The sequence below is a fragment of the Trichomycterus rosablanca genome, chromosome 4, assembly GCF_030014385.1.
Source record: "Trichomycterus rosablanca isolate fTriRos1 chromosome 4, fTriRos1.hap1, whole genome shotgun sequence".
Classification (NCBI taxonomy): Eukaryota; Metazoa; Chordata; class Actinopteri; order Siluriformes; family Trichomycteridae; genus Trichomycterus; species Trichomycterus rosablanca.
The window spans coordinates 32,479,275-32,501,494 of NC_085991.1; the positions used below are offsets into that span (position 1 = coordinate 32,479,275).

General features: G+C 40.3%; 1 protein-coding gene across 1 annotated transcript in view; it reads right to left on the reverse strand.

The window, feature by feature from the left end:
- Window positions 1-21,481, reverse strand: part of exoc6b (exocyst complex component 6B) — a 174,948-nt gene extending 153,467 nt beyond the window's left edge. The window contains exon 1 of the mRNA XM_062993202.1: window positions 21,382-21,481. Coding sequence (XP_062849272.1) covers window positions 21,382-21,470 — 89 coding nt within the window. The 5' untranslated portion in view covers window positions 21,471-21,481. The remainder of the gene's footprint in view (window positions 1-21,381) is intronic.
- Window positions 21,482-22,220: the final 739 nt, after the last annotated feature.

Genomic DNA, 22,220 nt, shown 5'->3' on the forward strand with positions numbered 1-22,220 from the left:
TGTAAACCGGAGTGATCCTCGACTCACACACCATATAAACAGTAAAATTCTACAGTAATGAACGCAGCTCTGCTCCTACCGCCTCGTGAAACGCTCGCATTGTAGACATTACACCGCTGTTGGACTCGTTTCACTTTCCAATTTAAAGTATTTCCACACAGCGGACATGCTGACGTAAAACAAAAGATCGGGTTATGATCGGCATTAGTAAAGCCGATTTCCGATCAGTTAAAAATGCCTTGATCGGCCCCGATCCCGATCTGTGAGACCCCTAGTCTAAATCTAGATCCAACCTCATCATCTATTATTGTTATTATTATTATTATTATTAGCTAAACAAGTCACTCCAGACTTTTGCCGACCATATGAACAGTGTTCTCAGAGTATTCAGTTGTCTCTTTTGGGTCTTCAGGCTTCTTAATCGCTTATTTATTGTTCCTCTAATCGTATCCATCAAATTGGTTGCTAGCCATCTTCTTCCTCTATTATCTTTAACTGTTCCAAGCAGAATGGTGTTTTATAATGAATTGGTTCTTCTCATAATTTGTCTAAAATAAGTGCTTTGGTTTGGTTATCTGGGCATCAAGTGAGAGGTTAGGTTTAATTCGGTCAAGAATACATCTGTTTGTCTTCTTTGCTGTCCAAACTACCCTCAAAAGTTTTTTGTTGTCCAACTTGTTGTCCAAATCCACAAAGAGCACGGCCAATATAAACATTTGCCACTGATGTATGATTATTTTATTTATTTATTAGGATTTTAATGCCATGTTTTACACTTTGGTTACATTAATGACAGACGCGGTAGTCACTCCTTACACAAGATTCACCAGTTCACAAGTTTAAAGTCAAACACAGTCATGGACAATTTAGTATCTCCAATTCACCTCACTTGCATGTCTTTGGACTGTGGGAGGAAACCGGAGCTCCCCACACAGACACGTAAAGACGCAAACTCCACACAGAAAGGACCCGGACCGGCCCACCTGGGGATCAAACCCAGGACCTTCTTGCTGTGAGGCGACAGTGCTACCCACTCAGCCACCATGCCACCCATGAGTATCTATTAATCCAAATTACAATCAGCAGGTCAAATTATCTGCTGATCACAGTCTAAATGAGAAATGACAGTTTTCTGACCTTGTAGGAAACTGGAAGATTCCACCGTTAAGAGATTTCTTAGCTAGAACATAGGAACTGGTCTAAACCTGCTAGAACTTGGTTTTGGACGTTATACAATGCAATTGACGCACTTCTTGCCACGTACATCACTTTCCAGTAACATTTCATTACAGCAGTATTCTTGGAATATTGGAATATGACTATTGGCACTCATGCCCTAAGCACATCTACACATTCTAAGTAGTATTTGATTATGTATGTATTTGATTAGCACAATTAAGTTGTCATTTGGGGCACTCGAGTGACCTAATGCACTAGCCTACCACCACTGAGCTCTTAAGCTTTCAAGTTCAAATCTCAGCTGTGCCATCAACTTGACCGAGTATCCAAACGAGCACACCTGACTGCGTGTGAGGAAGAGATGCGCGACTGCTACTGGCTGGTCTCTGCATAGCTGTGTTCGCATTACTAAGTGATTAAGTAAAACAGAGTTTGCTTAAAAGTAAGCATCAGTAAAAAGATGAGACCGAAAAGTTAAGGGTGATTAATAGAACTGAGAGCCAAGGACAGGCTCATTTTCATTCCTGCTGAGTATGTGGTGCTCTGATGAACACAGCTGCAGAACCCAGCTGAGACTGCTTATTCAATAGCAGTCATCTCAAGCAACCCACTGAGAAAGCCATGCTAATGCAAGCTAGAAAGACTGCAGAATAAGATGTTAGATACACGGGACATCAGGCATTTAAATTCCTGTTAAATCTGGCATTAACTACACTATATATTTAAAAGTATGTGCACACCACACCCCTCTATGAGGCTATAATTACCTCTACTCTGTTACAAAAAGGCATTCCACATGGATTTAAAGTGTCTGTGGGAGTCAAACATGGATTTGAGGTCAACCACTGAATGTGGACGAAATGACCTGGCTAAGGTGATCTAGGTTTTAGTTCATCCAGTGATGTTTACTGAGGTTGAGGTCGTATCTGTGTACAGGCCACTAAAGTTCCTCCACACTAAATTCATCGAATCCTGTCTTTATGGATTTCACTTTGTGCACAGGAACACAATCAAGCAGGAACAGGAAAGCACTTTTCATAAACAAATGGCTCAAAATAGGAAGCATATTATCTATTTAATATAATTAGTATTATATACATATTAACCAGTCACTGGTCCATCAATGTGAATGAATGAATGAATGAATGAATTCTTTATTGTCACTGCACATTGTACTCGGTGCAATTAAACATCAACAGCAAACAATAATAATAGCACTATATACAAATATAAATCAACACTCAAACAAAACAGAAGCTAAACAGTAGCTATTGCACATTGAAATTTTTAAATTTCAATTATAAGTTGCACATTGGCCCATTACAAGTGAAATATGAAATTGCACTAGACCCATTGAAATGACACATGATGTGTCACATGTTTGTGTTAACAGAGCTATGGCCCTCTTGTAAAAACTGTCTCTCAGTCTATTTGTCCTTGTTTTAATTTGCCTGTAACGTCTACCAGAGGGCAGCAGTTCAAACATCCGGTACCCTGGGTGTGTAATGTCTTTTTTAATTTAATGTTCAATTTCAAAGGTTTTAATGGATAGATGGATGGACAGTTGGACAGATGGACAGTTGGACAGATGGACAGATAGATAGATAGATAGATAGATAGATAGATAGATAGATAGATAGATAGATAGATAGATAGATAGATAGATAGATAGATAGATAGATAGATAGATAGATAGATAGATAGATGGATGGATGGATGGATGGATGGATGGATGGATGGATGGATGTAAAATCCCTCAGCAGATCAGTGTATAAATGGAAAAGAAGTGTAAAGGCTTCAAGGAAAGACCAATCATGGAATATAAAGTAGAGGAAAGACATTGCACACATGGCAGAAAGACACTGCAGTCAGATTAATGACATCTTTAGCAGTAAAAAATTGTGATCAGTGCTATTAGCATGATACATTACTGTGCAGCTTTTCACAAAAGACCTCAATGGAATTAAAATTTTGGATAGAAATATCCACAAACACTTGCTTTCTTAGTATCCCACCAGGTCCTTTCTTCAGTAAAGCAGAAACTATCTGCAGAGTCACTGTACAGTTACAAAGGAGGATCTAAAATAGGAAATTGCCATAGCACAGGGTTCTAAGCAAACAGTGAAATCTGATCAATCACACAGCACAGTGAGTCAGGACAGTCTCAAGTTCACATCAAAGAGAGGAAACCAGGTTAAACATACAGCCATTAGCTTAGTTTCTTATTTACCTCCAGCATAACCTGTCACACCATCACATAAAAAAAAAAAAAGAAACATAACACAAGTGAAAAACAGTTAGAGAACAGGGAACAGTATAACATTAAGGCTGTAAGCACATGAAGTGATGGCCACTAATATGAACTGGATAAACTGGAATTATTATTTGACTGTCAAATTATGAATGGTTGATGATTGTGTGCCTAATTCTTAATATGAACAAGTTACTCACTAGAGCAGGGGTGTCAAAATCATTTTCACCTAGGGCCACATCAGAATTATTGTGGCCCTCAAAGGGCCGATTGTAACGTATCCTGCTGTGATTGCAGTCTGTTGTTTTTCTTGGAGGCTGAATTCTGCATTTATATTGTCCTACTTTACCACAGACACGGCCTCATAACACAAGAGACGCACCGGTTTTTCTTCATTAAATTTCCTCCTTATGCTTAATTTTCTTAATTATCTTTTTGTACATTTTAGGATCATGTGTAAATATGTGTATCATCATCTACTGGTGGGATGTGTCACTTTGCAGGTCACAAAATCAAAATGCATTTTGAAAGATGCAGTTTATTTAGGATTTTACAGTGTATACGCAAAAGGCCATTGTGTAACTAATACCTTCAACTGTTACACAGCACAATTCATGTCCATCACTTTTTTCTTTCAGTTAATTCTGTTTATATACACATTAGAGGTCACCATAGTGAATCTGGTCTGTATATTTGATCTGGCACAATTTTACGTCAAATGTCCTTACTGAAGCAAACTAGTTTTATTCCAGCTTGGGATCGGCACTGAGAGTGCACCGACAATTGCACCTCCCAATGACTAGGCTGTTTCGGCCACCCGTGGGCTAGCATAACTTACCACTGCGCCACCTGAGCACCCCCACTCTCTGCCTATCAAATAATATATTTTTTTTTTTATTTTATTACCTTATAATAATGTATTATTGTTACATTACCACTATAGTATTTACCTATTTTTCAAACCCAATAATCAATTTTTATCGCCTAATGCATCAAATCAATATTGATCTGCATTGTTAGAATTTCTTTATGCACCTTGAATTTATGCTGAATCAACAATGATTCAGTTGTTTCATAACTGTACACACAATAACAGTTGGGTTTGAGAAAGGGAAGGTCAGACAGGGTCTCTTTCCACTGTGATATGCAATCTCTGGGACTGGTCTCGGTGCCTATACTTTAGGTTGGGAAAGGAAGGGGGTATCACAAGGCTCTCCGGGCATACACCTCTGTGTGGGAACCCAACACTGGCAGGTGATAAGAAAATTGGACATGTGTGTGTGTCGGGAAGATGGGGGCATGTGGTGATCCAGCTCTCCCTAATCATAGCCATGCTTAAATCGGTCGCCAAAACAAAAGAACACTGCCACAAGTGGACTAAGGGAAGTGCTCAAGTCTATCAGTGTCCTCATCTTGTAAACAGCAGCAGCCAGTAACGAAAGAAAAGGAAAAAGCTAACAGAAGACATGGACAGATCCAAAGCACTTTCAGCTAATACAGAGAGCAAGAGGAAAATATGTCTGAACAATGTCAATGTCACAACACACTCAGCTTATGATTTAATTTATAACAATGAGATTATTCTACCCAATCCATTTTATTTTTTCCAGTTTTATCAATGGATTTATCCTGGTCCAGATCACTTAAGGTCTGATTCCACCGGGAAACACTGGACACAATACAAGGATAACCTTGACAGGGTGCCATTCCATCGAAGGGCTTTGATCCCTCCCCCAAACATAGTGGGATTCTCTCATTCCCAAGCCTTATAAACAAGCGCTTTAATAACTTATTTTCCTTTAGCCCTTTGACAACATGCCAGCCAGCTCCCACCCCTAGTGATAATCACAGATTGTGCTAAGCTTTGCCTGGTACCATCTCTGAAAACCTGTGCTGTGTTTATTATATCCTGCTACTACCACGTTCCACCTTATTGACCGAACAGGATTCAGAAGCTTGACATGCAACACTTAAAATTTGTGACATCTTAAATTTAGACTTTAAACTCTCTGCCTTGTCTGTGTAGATGCCCAGTAGGCTGAACGCACCTCTGAACAGTACAAAAACGATATGCTTTTTTTTCCCTGTCTATAAAACAATTAAGCCCATTTTCAGACCAATTTTTACCCTATCCTTCTAACCAGAGTTTCAGTACCTCACCCACAATCCTCCTGACCTCGGCAGAGGGGCTATATCTGAAGACTTCCTTCATCAGGGATGGTATTGTTTTCATACTGATTGTGTTTGACAAACATTGGCTTGGACTCAAATCTCCTCCTCAGGAGGGTAAGAGGTGGAAAGCACTATTCAAAAGCACTTTTCAAGAACACACCATCATAAATCCTACAGACTTGACACAACTCTAGTTCCTGGGTGTACACCAGCAGCAATCATCATTATAAACACTATATGCATATCATTAGTGTGTTTATTTATTTATTTATTTATTAGGATTTTAACGTCATGTTTTACACACTTGGGTTACAGGATTGAATATCGAACACAGTCATGGACAATTTTGTATCTCTAATTTACCTCACTTGCATGTCTTTGGACTGTGGGAGGAAACCGGAGCCCCGAAGGAAACCCACGCAGACACCAGAAGAACATGCAAACTCCACACAGAAAGGACCCGGACCGCTCCACCTTGGAATCGAACCTGGGACCTTATTGCTGTGAGGCGACAGTGCTACCCACCAAGCCACTGTGTATCATTAGTGCGAGTTAGTGACTCAGATGTATTGATTTGACTGTAATGAGTTTCTACCACCACAAAGAGTGCACTGAAAGTTCTTGACCAGTAAGCAAAAGATAACGTAAAGTATTGCCGGTATCAGTCATTGCTCTGCGCTTTGATTTCGTAATCAAACAGAAAATTAAGAAACCACCACTTTGTCCTGATCAGGGTAGCAATGGGTCTGGTTTCCGCTGAATCAATGGGCACAAGGCAGAAACAAACCCAGGATAGTACGCCAATCTATCGCAGGGCCTCGGCCTCCCCCCCTTTAGTCGAGAGCACCACGGGGGATTCAAATCCTGGATCACAGCAGGAGTGGGCTAGTGAAATATTTACCACTGGGCCAAATAAATCAACTGGAGCATGTTGCTAGGGTGTTTAGCCAGGAAAGTCAAGTATTAGTAGTAGGGATGCACGATGATATCAGAATTCTATCTGTATCTGCCGATAATATATTTTTTAAGAACAATCGGCATCGGGCCGATGCTTAGATTTGGCCGATGTTTCAAACCGATATTTGGCGACGCATTTATAATTTGGCGGAAGAAGACGGGGTGACGCAGGTCGCGCTACAGCAGTGCAGCAACAATGTCTGTGGTATGGAAGTTTTTCAAAGTGAGCGAGCATGACATAAAGCATGCAGTTTGTAACACTTGCTCAACTAACGTCTTGCGTGGAGGGAGCAAAGTAAGACATTTCAACACCACAAATGTAATTATACATCTGAAGGCACCATCCTGACACATATACAGAGTTCCTCACGGTGAAAGAGGAGACACGCACAGCACCGCGCGGGCACGCCAGCAAAATCTGCAGCTACTCAGCCGGTTGACCGACTCCTTCAGAAATGTAAGAAATTTGACAAAAACAGCCCAAAAGCTGCAGCTATTACAGCAAAAGTGATGGAATTCATCGCTCTCGATGATCAGCCGTTCTCTGTTGTGGAGGATATTGGATTTCGCCGGCTGCTCGAGCATCTTGAGCCACGTTACACCATACCTAGCCGTCCCTACCGGAGCTACACAACTTGGTAGCGACTCACATTCACAAGCTCATTGACGATAATGTGTCCTCCATTAGCCTCACCACGGACATCTGGACATCTGATGTGAGTCCAGTGAGTATTCTGAGTTTAACCGCGCAGTGGGTAGACAACAGTTTTGAATTAAAAATAGACTTATGAACTTGTAGAAAAAAATAATTTGGCTCAGATTCTTCCACCTCTAACAGTGTGGAGAAGCACAAAGTCAGTGCTGAAGGATTCTTATTTCTCTGTTACTGTATCGTTGATTAGTTACACTGCTAAAAGGCAACTGGCATTTCTTTGCTTTAATTTTACTTAAATCTATTGATTTTTTATTAATTTGAGTAGATATTATTTTATTTAAGTTGTTAATTTAAAATCCTTTGATATAAGATCACTTTTTAAAATGTTTTTTTTATATATTATTAGTTTGAATAGATCTATTTTATTTAAAAGTGGTGACCAGTCTGTGTAGAACCAGTTAGCTAACTAAATGTGCCTAATAATTTTCTCAGGAGACACCTTTTATTTTATTGTTTGCATACAGTTGGTTGAAAGCTAAAAAGTTATGCAAATAAATGGTACATTTGTTTATAATGTAAATCGGGGGTGTCTGATCTCTCTGTAAGTTATAAATGTGTATATCGGCATCGGCATCGGCATCTGTAGATAAGTACGTGTATAATATCGGATATCGGCATCGGCCCAAAATTCCCATATCGGTGCATCCCTAATTAGTAGGGAGGTTAATTGACACGAGGAAGAATCCTAGTGCCAGCAATCCGTGTACTTTTGCTAGGCTCCATGTGACACCCAAAACTTGTGCAGGTGCCCGGACCAGTCCCTGAGATTGCATATCGCAAACAGCAGCAGGAAGATACCCCGCCCAACAATCCCTCCCTCAGACATGACCAATTGTGTTTGTTCCTCAAACACAGCCAATTGTGTTTGTGTGGACGCCAGGCCCTGAGGTGACTCTGCTGAGATTTGAACTTGCGAGTTTAAACACTCCACAGTGGTGTGCTAGCATGTTTAGCCACTGCGTCACTCAAACGAGAGAACTTTCATCACTACATAGAGTCAGCAGCTACAACGCTACTACGCCATGCAACTGCAATAAAGTAAATACAATAAAGTGTTTTATAGCATGTATCATGTATTTGTGCTAAAGCCAGATGAGCCAGTGTCTGACATTTTAGTGCAAAACCCACAGCAAGGTGATATGTGAACTTGATATGTTGTGCTTTATAATTTCTGGGCTGATCAGTATTCCCAACATGCCAAAATCTGAATTACAAGAAAATTTTATACTGATATTCCCAGACATCCCAAGTTGCAAAAACTCATTTCAGGGAGGTACCCCCAGACCCGGAACTTGACCCCGACCCCCCAAGCCCAAAAAACAAAAACAAACAAAAAAAAGCTTAAAAAACTCTCGCACACACCAAAGGATATGGGTGATAACGGAACTTTAAGGAGCTGCTAACTGAGCTACTAAGCTAACTGTTCTCGTCACAAACACATTAATGTGTACTACATAGTGCACTAGATAGTGTGAAAGATAATAGATTTATGTTCCCTACATAGTGCACTAGATTGTATATTAGAAAATAATTTATGTTCCTTACTTAGTGCACTAGAAAGTGTACTAGATAATAGACTTATGTTTTTTACATAATGCTTTTGGTAGCATATTAGTTAACGGATTTAGGTTCCCTACATAGTGCACTAAATTGTATATCAGATAACGGATTTAGGTTCCCTACATAGTGCACTAAATTGTATATCAGATAACGGATTTAGGTTCCCTACATAGTGCACTAGATAGTATTTTAGATATGAATTTATGTTCCCTACGTAGTGCACTAGATAGTGAATTAGACAATTGGTTTACGTTCCCTACACAGTGCACTAGATTGTATATCAGATCACGGATTTATGTTCCCTACATAGTGCACTAGATAGTGTATTAGATAACGCATTCATGTTTACTACATAGTGCACTAGAAAGTATAACTAGATGATGATTTGTGTTTCTTACATAGTGCACTAGATAGTGTATTACATAATTAATTATGTTCCCTACATGGTGCACTAAATTGTATCTCGGATAACGGATTTATTTTTCCTATGCAGTGCACTAGACAGTATATTAGACAATTGATTTATGTTCCCTACACAGTGCGCCAGATTGTATATCAGATAACGGATTTAATACGCAATGGGGAAAAAAGTCTGTGTCGCCTACGTGCGCGTTTGTGTCGCTCTTGGCCGCTCGTTCTAGATTCCGGGAGATTTTATCTGACTTGCGGGCATCAGGGAGCCGCTATGTATATGCAGGAGACTCCCGGAACTTCCGGGAGACTTGGAATGTCTGTATTCCCTTTTATACTGATATAACATTCACATGCAAACATGCATACATACCAAAACCTAAAACGATTTAACAGCAAACATGTCAGAGCCTGTCATGGTATTTCACCTGCATAGAACAGGCAGAAGACTGTAGAAAACAGGGAAATCCTCCTCTCAAAGGGAGTGTCCCAATGTCTAACCGCACTGGGTTTACTTATTAAGTATTGTGCAATGACAAAGCTGCAATTTTATATAGAAGCATATGTCACTACAACTTATTATTAAAGTCATGTTAGTCAATGGGTATCTAAACTGCATTATTAACAGAAAGATCTAGTTTAGGATGTGTCAGGAATGCCAGCACAAGTTCTCTGCACGACGGAAAGTACAAACGATAAGATATCAAATGTTGCTGCAGCATGCAAAAAGTTCAAATGTGTGTGCACGTGTGCGTGCTAAACTGCACAAATCAACATGTCTGGATTATGCTTGGTGAGGCTGGAGTGAAAGTAGTCCTGGATGAATAAGAACGTGTTGGAAAGGCTGAGGAGGGAAGGGTTTGTAGAACGGGAACACTGACTCACCAGCACCAGACTCACAACAGAAACTAGAGACTGCATTAAGGAAATATGCCAAAGTATTTCAACCTACTTTTGCCTGCACCTGTAACATGCAGACAATTTGCACAAATAATGTGTTATTGCACTTGTTTGTTTATTTATTTATTATAACATCATGTTTTACACCTTGGTTACATTCATGACAGGAACGGTAGTTACTCATTACACAAGATTCATCAGTTCACAAGGTTATATCGAACACAGTCTTGGACCATTTAGTATCTCCAATTCACCTCACTTGCATGTCTTTGGACTGTGGGAGGAAACCAGAGCACCCCGAGGAAACCCAAGCTGACACGGGGAGGACAAGCAAACTCCACACAGAAAGGACCCGGACCTCTCCACCTGGGGATCGAACCCAGGACCTTCTTGCTGTGAGGTGACAGTGCTACCCACTTAGCCACCGTGCCGCCCCCATGTTATTGCACTTAAAAAAGAACAACAAAAAAGATCATGGTTAAGTGTTTTATTCTACAGTTATTAGGAATGCACCAATACCACTTTCTGCCCTACGATACTAAAACAGTGGCGTGCACTTATACAGTGTATCACAATAGTGAGTACACCCCTCACATTTCTGCAGATATTTAAGTATATCTTTTCATGGGACAACACTGACAAAATGACACTTTGACACAATGAAAAGTAGTCTGTGTGCAGCTTATATAACAGTGTAAATTTATTCTTCCCTCAAAATAACTCAATATACAGCCATTAATGTCTAAACCACCGGCAACAAAAGTGAGTACACCCCTTAGTGAAAGTTTCTGAAGTGTCAATATTTTGTGTGGCCACCATTATTTCCCAGAACTGCCTTAACTCTCCTGGGCATGAAGTTTACCAGAGCTTCACAGGTTGCCACTGGAATGCTTTTCCACTCCTCCATGACGACATCACGGAGCTGGCGGATATTCGAGACTTTGCGCTCCTCCACCTTCCGCTTGAGGATGCCCCAAAGATGTTCTATTGGGTTTAGGTCTGGAGACATGCTTGGCCAGTCCAACACCTTTACCCTCAGCCTCTTCAATAAAGCAGTGGTCGTCTTAGAGGTGTGTTTGGGGTCATTATCATGCTGGAATACTGCCCTGCGACCCAGTTTCCGGAGGGAGGGGATCATGCTCTGCTTCAGTATTTCACAGTACATATTGGAGTTCATGTGTCCCTCAATGAAATGTAACTCCCCAACACCTGCTGCACTCATGCAGCTCCAGACCATGGCATTCCAACCACCATGCTTGACTGTAGGCATGACACACTTATCTTTGTACTCCTCACCTGATTTCCGCCACACATGCTTGAGACCATCTGGACCAAACAAATTAATCTTGGTCTCATCAGACCATAGGACATGGTTCCAGTAATCCATGTCTTTTGTTGACATGTCTTCAGCAAACTGTTTGCGGGCTTTCTTGTGTAGAGACTTCAGAAGAGGCTTCCTTCTGGGGTGACAGCCATGCAGACCAATTTGATGTAGTGTGCGGCGTATGGTCTGAGCACTGACAGGCTGACCCCCCACCTTTTCAATCTCTGCAGCAATGCTGACAGCACTCCTGCGCCTATCTTTCAAAGACAGCAGTTGGATGTGACGCTGAGCACGTGCACTCAGCTTCTTTGGACGACCAACGCGAGGTCTGTTCTGAGTGGACCCTGCTCTTTTAAAACGCTGGATGATCTTGGCCACTGTGCTGCAGCTCAGTTTCAGGGTGTTGGCAATCTTCTTGTAGCCTTGGCCATCTTCATGTAGCGCAACAATTCGTCTTTTAAGATCCTCAGAGAGTTCTTTGCCATGAGGTGCCATGTTGGAACTTTCAGTGACCAGTATGAGAGAGTGTGAGAGCTGTACTACTAAATTGAACACACCTGCTCCCTATGCACACCTGAGACCTAGTAACACTAACAAGTCACATGACATTTTGGAGGGAAAATGACAAGCAGTGCTCAATTTGGACATTTAGGTGTGTAGTCTCTTAGGGGTGTACTCACTTTTGTTGCCGGTGGTTTAGACATTAATGGCTGTATATTGAGTTATTTTGAGGGAAGAATAAATTTACACTGTTATATAAGCTGCACACAGACTACTTTTCATTGTGTCAAAGTGTCATTTTGTCAGTGTTGTCCCATGAAAAAATATACTTAAATATCTGCAGAAATGTGAGGGGTGTACTCACTTTTGTGATACACTGTATATTTGTATTATTCAAGAAGTCAGTCAATTCAATTCACAGTCATAAAAATTACGTCACGGAACTATTTACCGTGTAATATGAAATTCGCTGAGATTCATGGTTATGAAATTAGCATGTTTAGCTATTTAACATTTTTCAATCTCGTAGCATTCAAGTGCCTTTTGTTTACTGGTTAATTTGCACTATGAGGTGATCCTAGCAATCCTACAGCAATTCACTTAACAATCGCTTAGTCAAAATGTCCAGCTAAAAAAGCTACTCGGGTAGCTGAGTTTGACTGTAGCTGGATGTTCTAGGTTTACATTCAACTATTAAGGTAGGCTGTGCTGATTACTGTAGTTTATGTTTATTCCATCTTTCAATTTATGAGTGTTATTAAATGCGCACTTTTCTTTAAAAATCTGTGACTTTTGAATAATGAGCACATATTACTGTAAGTTAGTTGTAGTCCTAGTTGTTGCACTTAAAAAAAAAAGAACAAGCGTTTCATTTTACATTTACATTTTTGGCATTTACAGACTTACAGTACACTGTCCAAGCAATGAGGGTTAAGGGCCTTGCTTAAGGGCCCAGCAGTGGCAACCTGACAGTGGTGGGGTTTGAACCAGCAACCTTATGTTTACTAGTCCAGTATCTTAACCGCTAGTCTACAACTTCCCTTTTTACACAGTTTTTACACTGTTATTAAGAATGCACCAATACCACTTTCTGCCCTGCAATACTAAAAATAATGACATGCACATATACATTTGTATTATTCAAGAAGCCATTCATAAACACCTATAATACGCACAAACGCTGCTCATAAACACTTATTAAACAACATTAACAATATGCAAGCAGGAACTGTTGTTTCAAATCTGTTTTTATTGATGCTTTTTAAATCTACAACTTCAGCTGATGTCTGATGATTCAGCCACTGAGATTCAAACTGCAGTGGTAGTAGTCAAGTGTAGATTACTAATGCACCACCTGAGTGTCACATTAATTAATTACATTACATAGTTGTGCACAGAATAAACCATAAAATCAAATCAGGAAACCCCTCCCCACTGCACAAAGTCAGTCTTTAATGATTTAAAGCAACCTAAATTTAAATCCATACATTTATCCTAGTAGTGCTAGCTTTGCAGTCAAGTGACTAAACTGGTGATCAGAAGCTTACTGGTTCAAGGCCCAGCACCACCAAGTCACAACTGTTGGTCATTGAAATTTAATTTCTTGCATTGTATTCCTTCACAATTGTAAGCTGCCATGGATAAAAGCGTCTGCTAAATGCCTCGAATGTAAACTTGCTTTGCTTTCTATCCAAAGTTTGTTCTTTGTTAAAAAGGAAAAGGAACAAAGTAAGTTTAACATGCATCTAAAAGCAGTGTTCCTAAATCACTATGGCTGTAAAAGGAATTACAAGTGCATTAAACGGTGTGGCAAATTAGCTCATCAGTGGTGGTGCCAGTACACTGCAATGGCTTACGCTAGTCTACCGTTTAAGGCGTCATTAGGCCTGAAAAGCCTTGCTGCGGGTGTGCACGTAGACCAGGACACACTTACAGCTAATTATATAGCCCAACACACACCCATGCACACACACACTGAGTCAGCTGTTGTCACTTGCTGCATAACTGTGTTAGACTGTAAGAGAAGGTGAGGTATGGTGCCTGGGTTTGTGCACATGTGTGTATGATTCCACACATCATGTGTTTGCTGTCTCCCCAAGTGGCAGTGAAGCAAAAACATAAAATGCAGTAAATCAGGATAAAACAGTGATGCAGGGTTTATTTGTTTGAATTTCTATTGAGTTAATATTTTAAATGGAAGGAATAGTTAATATTGGAACAATAGACTGGCCAATCGAGGGTGTTCATGCTAATATGCCAAGGAGGAAGTAGAATTTCTTACATCATAGGATACACACCCCAGAGCTGTTTAAAGAGGGTAATTCATTATCTACATTGCTTAGAGTATCATGTCAGCTGAATTATCCCAAAAATCACTCAACTCAAGGGCAAAAACTTGGCTGTAAAACACCATTAGCTTAAAACAGAGGAACACATTTTGCTACAGGATAACACATATGCACAGTAACATTCTAGGCAAACTGCAAACACCATTTCACATTAGTATTTTTATTACCAAGGCACTAGGGTGGCATAGTGTTCTATTACACTATCCCACAAATGCTGAGATCCGGGTTTGAGTATCAGCAGTTGAGAGTCTACCCAGACATGATTGGCAATGTCGAGGGAGGGAAGGGGACACTGGGATGTTAAATTCGGTGGAATAACAACAAGAATCTGTGGTTTGTTGATTGTCTTGAACCTTTATTGAACTGACAAAAGGACAGAAAAGATCTCCAATGACTTTACTGATCAACTTCTTATTTTTAAATATATACAAATTTAGAATTTGATGCCTGCAACACACTCAACATATTTATTTGTATAGTTATATTTAACATATTTATATATTTATAGTTATGTAAAATAATTATTTAAAATAAATGAATAAAAAAAAACATTTAAATTTCAAATGGGTAACTCATTTGAAAATGTTTTTTTTTTATTAATATTTGCTCTATTAATATTTATTCTAATTGTGCTTAACAGCTAGTTGATGATCAGGCCCATTATCAAATGATAATGTTCTATTTATGTGGTGTTAAGTAATAAAATACTGAAAATATGCTAGTTTTTAAATGTTTTAATTAAAATAAAAAGCCATTGGCTAATTTTGCTGTTAAAAAATCTAAATTTAACACTTGGTGAATTCTTTTTAATATACACAATATTTACATATAGGCAGTATTTTAACACTTTAATCAATTTTATGTTGTCTTTTTTGTATTTAAATACAACATTCTAAAGAAATCATAGACCATTTAATACAATTGACTTGCCGTGTTCACAGGCCCCGACATAAAACAGGTATGAATACAGAGGTAATGTGAGGTCACCCTATTCTGGAGTGTGCATCAATATCCTATACAGGTAAACCATTATTAAATGTGATATTCATTATGCTCCCTAAAACACATTTACCAATACAAACTGAGTTCATATAGTGCCACTTATTCTTTAAAGTATGACTACAATGTGAAAGGCAGGTGGACAGAAAGAAAAGCTGAGATAGTGGTAGAGATGATGTAAATCAGGAAGAAGCTAGTTAATCAAACAACTAAAGGTTAAGGGCCTTGATCATAACCATGCCACCTTCGAGCCACAAATCTTGCTTGTCTTGATTCTGCACCCAGAACTCAAAGACAGACAGACATCAAGGTTATTCTCTGTTCTAGTGCCCAAGTGGTGGAAGGAACTGCCCTTGTCCAGTCGAAAATCTACGTCTTACCAACTTCAAAAGATAATTAAAGACCAACCTCTCTACTAAGCACTTGAGAACTAACATGCACTTTCTAATCTTCTATCCTATCATTAAAAAAACTTGTACCTACACCTTTGTTCTAACACAGTTTCAGCAGAGTTGTATCATTGGACTGTTGTCTACTTCAACTAGAGTAAGGAAATAACAGCATAACAGAATCTGCTAAATGCCAAAAACGTAAATGATCAAGAGCAAAACAGTGGTATCCTGGCAAATGTGGGGCTTGAACCAGCGCACTTCTTATTACTAGTCCAGTACCTTAAACACTGAGCTACTTGTGGCATGGCCTCCTACGTTGCCTAAATTACCTGTGCCCTTAATTTCCTTTGGGATCAATAAGGTATGTATGCATGTATATGCATCTATCTACTTTACTATGCACACCGAGCAACTGCTTCACTGATTGTGCTTGATCATTCCCTCTTGGCCAATATTGGTATTTGGTCCAAGTATGATCTGACTGCATAACAATGTAGCCAAGGACCACAGCCCATCATTTTAAAGCTCTAGTCTAATGCACTGTCCTGCTAACAAAACCACAAATAGCAAACCGGCTGTATCTAATCACTTAGACTTTAAGAAATTGCATACACACATTTTAAATACCCTTATGAACAGGTCAGCTTTGTAACTGCACAAAAATACAATTTCAGGAAGCATTCAAGCTGCAAATAAGAAAGACGCAAGATTGACCAGGCTTATCTCGGCTATCACGCTTTTGCATATGAGCAAGAAAGAAATAAGCCCTTTATCAGTGAAAGCCACACATACTCACAAAGACCTACACCACAGCCACATGTCCTACAATTACAGCTTCTCACTTTTGTGTGAATACAACATAGTGCCTTTGCTTCCATGAGTCACAGCGGCTGCTCAGCAACGTGTTTACACACCTGGCTGAAAATTCTTACATCATGCCAATCTTAACCACTGCTAAATATCTCACATGCTATTAATTACCAGTAAACTACACAAGCACTGAATATTTAATCAAGGCGTAGCGTTAATGAGTACACCAAAGTAAACCTCACCTGCATGTCTTTGAAATGTGGGAGGAAACCGGAGCTCCCAGAAGAAACCCATGCAGACACAGGGAGAACATGCAAACCACACAGAAAGGACCCTGACCGCTCCACCTGTATATCGAACCCAGGACCTACTTGCTGTGAGGCGACAGTGCTACCCGCCGAGCAACCCCAAAGCAACTTACAATCATAGTCCAAACAACTGAGGATTAGGGATGCATCAATATCATTTTTTCCCAACCGAGTACAAGTACAAGTACATGTATTTTTGTACTTGCCGATACCAATACCTATTGGATCAGATATCTGACATGCTAGAAAACTCGATCCGGTCGCCGAGCGCTCGGCGAGCCGGTCGGATCGAGTTGTTGGATAGTTCACACTTAGCGATCGAGAGCCGAGTTTTGATGGCCGAGCGAATGGTGAGTTGCTCCCGAGCCGGCAAATCTAGCGCCGACCAGTCGCCGAGCGAAAATCAGGGCAAAAATCGTGTAGTGTGAACTAGGCTAACGCAGCAACGTGCACTAGGTACACGGTATCGGATGTTTAGTATCAGAGCCTCGTTTGCGAGTACCAGTACAAGTTAATGAGCGCGGTATCTTGCAAACACCCGATACCAGTATCGGTACTCATGCATCTCTACTGAGGATTAAGGACCTTGATCAAGAGCCAAACCTGGCTGATGCAAGGCTTGAACCTGCAAACTTCTAATGACTAGTCCAGTACCTTAAACACAAAATGTTGTTTAACGTTGTGGCATGGCCTTCTACGTTCTTGTTAGTAACCATAACTGACTACAGCTGGTCACTATTTGTGCCCATATAAATAGAACCAGTTTGACTGACTAATTACAGCAGGCCATATGTAAAAATGCAAATGTCTAAGTAGCTTTTCTGAGGCCTCAAAAAGAGGATCATAGACATTGACGATCAAGAAAAAAAAATCCCATCAAGTATGTCTAAGTTTTGCCACTGATCATTTGAACAAAGAAACCTGCTGAAGGAAAGATTTGTGGTCAGATTAAACTAATATTGATTATTCGACCGCAATGATCAGAAGTATGTTTGCAGGTAAAAAGCCAAGAATTTCAAAGCCAACAACACAGAACCTATACTTAAGCATGCATCCACTGTGGTGGTGGAATTGTGCTTGGGGGTTGTTTTCTGCCACTGAAACAGATGCACCTGAAGAATGATTACCTTAAAATTCATGAATCTCAAATGCAGTTGGGAGTTCAAACAAGTGTAGAATCACTTTAATTCAGCCACATTCGAGGGCCTTTAAACATGAACTCATTTAAAGTTCTGCCACAGCATTTCACTAGGATTCAGGTCAGAACTTTGACAAGGACTCAAGCTGCAGATCACAGACTGATGACCAACATTATTCTTCAACATTTTCTGGTAGATAGCAGAATTAATAGTGGGGTTAATTATGACAAGTCCGGCGCCCAGGTGCCACAGCGGGATATTCCGCTAGCACACCGGCACTGAGATTCTGAACTCCTTGGTTCGAAACTCGCCGTTGCCATCAGTCAGGTGGGTGCCATCTAGCGGGCATAACTGGCAGTGCCTGCAGCGGACACTGATTGGCCACTGTGTCTGCTAGGGCGGGATGACCAGACTATGTGGGTGGTGTCTTCAAACGCTATGTAAGGACCCTGGTTAGCAGATAGAGGCGCCTGTGCAGTAAGCACGTAAGGACTGCGCGCATGTCGGAGGAGGCGTGAGCAGCAATATACCCAGGGATCCACAGCAGCGGAATGCAATCAGGGATCCACAGCAGCGGAAGACAAATTGACAACGCTAAATCGAGAGATCGTCTACCATAAAGCCAACAAAGCATTTCACAAAAAGAACATTACACCAAGAGTCAAACATGACGGTTGTAATGTGATGAACACAACTATCCAAAGCATTACTCTGAAGAAACAAAATTAGGGTTTCAAAGTGGCAAAACCATAACTGGGCAGTTCCTGTTCGTAATTCCTTCAATGTTGCTAAACTAAAGAAAAGCTGCAAAGACAAATACATAAAAATTCCTCTACAGTGGTGTCAAACAATGTTTTCCAGTTAGCATTTGGTTACAGTTGCTGCACAACCAGACACTGGAAAACCGGAGGGTGGGAAAGTACTTTTTTATGCCACTGTATATTTATTTAACATTTACAAAAGCACTTTATTTACAAGGGGAAAACAATGTAAAAGAAAAACACTGGTCAAAACAAAAACAATAGTAACAAGTGTTCGAGCATTTAAATCACTGCTGTGGTGCAGCATATACATATTTCAGTTTTCATTCTTTTACCACAACAAACATGCACAGACCTGGTGTGGCTGTTGAGCACCAAGCAATCAATTTCACAGATCCATTTCACAAACCAGAAACTGAACTTAAATACAGGATGCAAATCGTTACACTTACACCTACAGGTAAAAAAAGAGTGACCAATCTATGTTTTGCAATTTTGAAAAGGTAAGAGAAAGCCTAGATCGAGAATACCTAGAAGAACCCAGATGGTGAGTGGAAACATTTTCAGACTACTTATAGATAGTGACTTGAGGCTTGTCCTCAGGACCTACGTTGCTGCTTCGCACCCACTAAACAAACATAAATTAAACTAAACTAAAAGCCAATACCTGCAGAATGGGTTGCTGTGTGGCACACTGGTAGTGTTAAGAGAAACCAACACAACACAAGTTCATCTTTACCTTACCCTACATCATGTTTTATCATGATATTGCTACTCTGCTGCTGTTAAACAGTTCATAAACGCTCTTTATTTACTCATGTTTGCCTTAAGCCTTATGTGGTGGAATCGAACCTCGGTGACAATTCGACTTTCCAGCAAGCAAACCTCCACCAAAGTCTACCAAAGCTTGCTTATGGATTCAGTCCTATAAATTCTGAAGTGGCTCCTCAGTCTCCAGATTTAAATCCCATAGAAAAACTTTGGTGAGATTTAAAGAAGCAGTTGCAGCATAAAAGCAATCAAATCTCAATGAGCTGGAAGCTTTTGCATAAGAAAATGGGTAAAGATTCCACAAGAGAGGTATCAGCAGCTTGTTAGCACCCAAGCAATGGATTATTAGAGGTTATCAAGGCAAAATGATGTTTAACCAACTCATGAATAATAGCACACATGAACATTTACAGAAGAGCTTTGCTTGCTTGTATACACCGATCAGCCATAACATTAAAACCACCTCCTTGTTTCTACACACATTGTCTATTTCATCAGCTCCACTTCCCATATAGAAGCACTTTGTAGTTCTACAATTAATGACTGTATCCATCTGTTTCTCTGCATGCCTTGTTAGCCCCTTCATGCTGTTCTTCAATGGTCAGGACTCTCCCAGGACCACTACATAGCAGGTATTATTTAGGTGGTGGAACATTCTCAGCACTGCAGTGACACTGACATGGTGGTGGTGTGTTAGTGTGTGTTGTGCTGGTATGAGTGGATAAGACACAGCAATGCTGATGGAGTTTTTAAACACCTCATTGTCACTGCTGGACCGAGAATTGTCCACCAGCCAACAGCGCCCCGTGGGCAGCGTCCTGTGACCACTGATGAATGTCTAGAAGATGAACAACTCAAACAGCAGCAATAGATGAGCGATCGTCTCTGACTTTACATCTACAAGGTGGACAAACTAGGTAGGAGTGTCTAATAGAGTGGACAGTGAGTGGACACGGTATTAAAAAACTCCAGCAGTGCTGCTGTGTCTGATCCATTCATACTAGCACAACACACACTAACACACCAGCACCATGTCAGTGTCACTGCAGTGCTGAGAATGATCCACCACCTAAATAATACCTGCTCTGTGGGGGTCCTGATCATTAAAGAACAGAGTGAAGCAGGAAAAAAGTATGTAAAGAAATAGATGGACTACAGTCAGTAAATGTAGAACACAAAGTGCTTCTATATGGTAAGTAGTAATGGACAGAGAGTGTAGAAACAAGTGTATACCAATAAATATTGTTTCTCTGTTTATTGGGAATTCGAGTTGTATATTTCCATTTAATTGTATACACATTACCATAATATATTTTTAAGGTGAAGGGGGCTGAATATTTATTTTAAAAATGATACAAATATTTTAATATATTTTTTGATGTAATCAAAATTCATACACTGTGGCGACAGTTTGTTGCCACTTTGTAAGCAAACCTAAATATCGTGGTACATATCGTGTATCGTTATTGTTAAATTAAAAACACATAAAACCCGCGAGAAGTTTAACATAATTTGACGAAAGTACATGAATGACGAACACAATTTAAAGTGCGACCCAAAACATGAGCTAACACAAAGTTGGGAAGTTAAGAAGACAAGTTATATCTGCTTTCTCAGCGCTAATGTGAGTTTAATGTAAATAACCGCGTTGTGGTTTTGCACAGAATGACTTTGATATGAGTGTTGAATTAGCTTTATAGATATGGTTAGCAGTGAGGGAGCTAATTTAGCCGCTAGCAGCATGATAACTTAAGGAAGATTGTTTGGAAGTGTGTGAGGAGTTGAGGAGAAGAGGAACAAGACACGAACACCCACGGTCTCCCCACCCTGCAACTCAGCCGACAAACCAAACTGCACCCATAGCACATTGACCGACTACTTACCGCAGTGTGGGACCGATACAGTTACTGTCTGTGCTCTCAATCTCCCGCAAAATCCGCTCATGCTCTGCTACCGTCTCAGCGCTCGCCATCTTTCACTGCGTTCTCTCGCTCACTCCCTCATTCACTGTCTGTCTCTCTCCTTCACTGCCAGCCTGTACTGCAGCTCTGCGCATGCGCCGAGCCACTCTTGCGCTCACAGAAGCCAGTAAAACACACGCGCACGCGCACGAACACATAATTATTAAGTGCTGTCAAGTTGCATTCTAATAACAGGCTGTCCTCTAACGCAGTGAGAGCTTAAGTTTGACTAAGTTCCAAGGTACTCTCGAAAAAGTGGTAAAATTGAAGCAATAAATCTGTCGACCGATTTGTCCTTAATGTTGTTTCCTGCCTTTCGCCAAATGAATCAGACCCACCGCGACCCCGACCAGAATAGTAAAAACAGAAAGGAATTATTGTACCTCTTATGAAGAGGATTTGTTGTTCATATTTTTGTTATGCCAATATTTGTCGAGAGGACTAGATATAAAATAAATCACTGAAAGTATACACTACATAAAACACAATAGAACTGGACCTGCCACAACCCTAAAAGGGAAAAATGATAAAAACAAAAAAAGTTGACATGGTGGATTAGTGGGTAGTCAATTCCCGAGCCAGGCGGCCAGGGTCCTTTCTGTGTGAATTTTGCATGTTCTGTCTGTGTCCGCAGTGGTTTCCTCTAGGGAAATGTGCGATGTGTTGATAGAGCTGTATTATATTGTGTTTATGGTGAGATGTGGGATATGCTAATAGAGCTGTATTATATTGTGTTTATGGTGAGATGTAAGATATGTTGA